Raw genomic sequence first — 2,813 nt, forward strand, 5'->3', positions numbered from 1 at the left:
TAATTGATTGATTGATTGACTGATTGATTGGCAGACTGACATCACCGACTGATCACTGTGTTACCATGGACAGAGAGCTGGGCTCCTCCAGGTACTGCTTCAGACTCAGGCTCTTCCCGTTCACCTGGAAACAGGAAACAGTCAGACAGGAAACAGACAGACAGGAAACAGACGGACAGGAAACAGACAGACAGGAAACAGACAGACAGGAAACAGACAGACAGGAAACAGACGGACAGGAAACAGACAGACAGGAAACAGACAGACAGGAAATAGACAGACAGGAAACAGACAGACAGGAAACAGTCAGACAGGCTCAAACTGGAGAGAAACAGACTGAATCTTCTGACCCAACCCCCCTAATATGTCGTACAGGTGAACCACAAACCTGCAGGTGAGTGCAGATCCTCCTCAGGACGTCATAGACACTGTCTCTGGAGAGCAGGGACACAAAGACATACTGCAGAGAGAGAGAGAGAGGGGGAGAGAGACAGAGAGAGACAGAGAGAGAGACAGAGAGAGACAGAGAGAGAGAGACAGAGAGAGAGAGACAGAGAGAGAGACAGAGCGAGAGACAGAGAGAGAGAGACAGAGAGAGAGAGACAGAGAGAGAGACAGAGAGAGAGACAGAGAGAGAAAGAGGGAGAGAGAAAGAGGAGGTCACTCTATAGTTCATTGCACGGCAGCAAAATGTTTTCAGTCGCTGCACAGAGGACATGTGTTGTACTGTGTGGTGTGTACCTGTCCTGTCTGTTACCTTCTGTCCTGTATCCATGGTGATGGCCAGCCCGTTCGGCACCAGACCGGCCGTCTTGTGCTTCTTCACCAGCCGGACTGACACCACTGGAATAGAAACCTGCAGATAGAGAGAAGAAGAGTTCAGAAATTTCACATCCAGTTGGAGCTGATCTGCACCGATCTGAACAAACTCTTTCAACCGACCGACCGACCGACCGACCGACCGACCGACGCCGGCCAGCCAGCCAGCCAACCAACCAACCAGCCAACCAGCCAACCGGCTGGCCAGCCAGCCAGCCAGCCAACCAATCAGCCAACCAACCAACCAACCAACCAGCCAACCAACCAACCAACCAACCAACCAACCAACCAATCAGCCAACCAACCAACCAACCAACCAACCAATCAACCAGCCAACCAATCAACCAGCCAACCAATCAACCAACCAACCAACCAACCAACCAACCAACCAACCAACCAATCAACCAGCCAACCAACCAAAAGTGATAGATGAAACAGTTGTGACTTGACCTGAAGATGTTTCATTACATCATTATATTATATATATGTATTATTTTCTCTTATTTCAGGCTGGGTGTGTGAGATTTGCATGTTTCAGTTTGGAAATAGTTTTTAAAAACCTCCGTCTTTAAAGCGTGAAAAATGTTAAAAATTCACTGAGTGGACAAAGACTGAACGTCTCCTCTCACCTTGATGTCTTTACCAAACAGGTTCGCGTAGAAACACAACCAGTTCCTGGAGATGTAGAGGCGACCCTGCAGCAGGATGTCTCTCAACAACGCACAGGAATACACTGCAGAAGAAGAAGAAGAACACGAAGAAGAAGAAGAAGAAGAAGAAGAAGAAGAAGAAGAAGAAGAAGAGACATCAGTTCACTTCTGCAGCTGTGATCTCATGTTTTCATCTGGAGCTGGAAACAAATATTAAACAAATGTACAACACACACACACACACACACACACACACACACACACACACACACACACAAGCTGAGCCGGATGAAATGAGAGACAGACAGGTGAGACAGGTGAGACAGGGGAGACAGGTGAGACAGCGGTACCTTTCATCAGGATCTCCTCTTTGGGGACAGTCTGGAACAGTTTGTGGTACTGAGAGTTGTACTTGCTGACAGTCTGTGGACAGAAGGAGGGACATTATCAATCACTGATAATCGCTCATTCAGCTGTGATCAATAATCATGAGTCCATCCGTCACTGTAGCTGCTGGAGATATGTGTGAAATCAATATGAATAATGATCAGAACGAGTAAAGGTAGAATTCTGTTCTCCCGCCTGATCGGAGCTTCACTCGTCCTGGATTTATTTATTTATTCTAAAGTCTTTATTTCCTCATGTTTTCATGTTTTCATGTTTTCATGTCTCTGTTGTTGTTTTTATTCCTTCCTGTTGATTGTAGTTTGTTTGTTTTTGTCTGTTGCTGTTGTGACTGAAAGTTTCTTTGTTCCACAAAACTGTAGAGATTATATTAAAAATAAACATATTAGTATAAATACGTGACAGGTGCTGTATATCTCAGGTGTGTTATAAATATACGTGCCAGGTGCTGTATATCTCAGGTGTGTTATAGATATATGTGACAGGTGTATATCTCAGGTGTGTTATAAATACGTGACAGGTGTTGTATATCTCAGGTGTGTTATAAATATATGTGACAGGTGCTGTATATCTCAGGTGTGTTATAAATATATGTGACAGGTGCTGTATATCTCAGGTGTGTTATAAATATATGTGACAGGTGTATATCTCAGGTGTGTTATAAATATATGTGACAGGTGTATTATAAATATACGTGACAGGTGCTGTATATCTCAGGTGTGTTATAAATACGTGACAGGTGTGTTATAAATACGTGACAGGTGTTGTATATCTCAGGTGTGTTATAAATACGTGACAGGTGTGTTATAAATACGTGACAGGTGTTGTATATCTCAGGTGTGTTATAAATACGTGACAGGTGTGTTATAAATACGTGACAGGTGTTGTATATCTCAGGTGTGTTATAAATATACGTGACAGGTGTTGTATATCTCAGGT

General features: G+C 44.0%; 1 protein-coding gene across 1 annotated transcript in view; it reads right to left on the reverse strand.

The window, feature by feature from the left end:
- Window positions 1-2,813, reverse strand: part of LOC111655054 (GRAM domain-containing protein 2A-like) — a 27,649-nt gene that overhangs the window by 6,222 nt on the left and 18,614 nt on the right. The window contains exons 6-10 of the mRNA XM_023406298.2: window positions 1,820-1,892; window positions 1,449-1,552; window positions 758-856; window positions 389-460; window positions 65-124 (exon numbers count right to left, since the gene is read on the reverse strand). Coding sequence (XP_023262066.2) covers window positions 65-124; window positions 389-460; window positions 758-856; window positions 1,449-1,552; window positions 1,820-1,892 — 408 coding nt within the window. The remainder of the gene's footprint in view (window positions 1-64; window positions 125-388; window positions 461-757; window positions 857-1,448; window positions 1,553-1,819; window positions 1,893-2,813) is intronic.

This window comes from Seriola lalandi, unplaced genomic scaffold (assembly GCF_002814215.2).
Source record: "Seriola lalandi dorsalis isolate HSWRI2012SDOR001 ecotype SW California unplaced genomic scaffold, Sedor1 jcf7180002054300, whole genome shotgun sequence".
Lineage (NCBI taxonomy): Eukaryota > Metazoa > Chordata > Actinopteri > Carangiformes > Carangidae > Seriola > Seriola lalandi.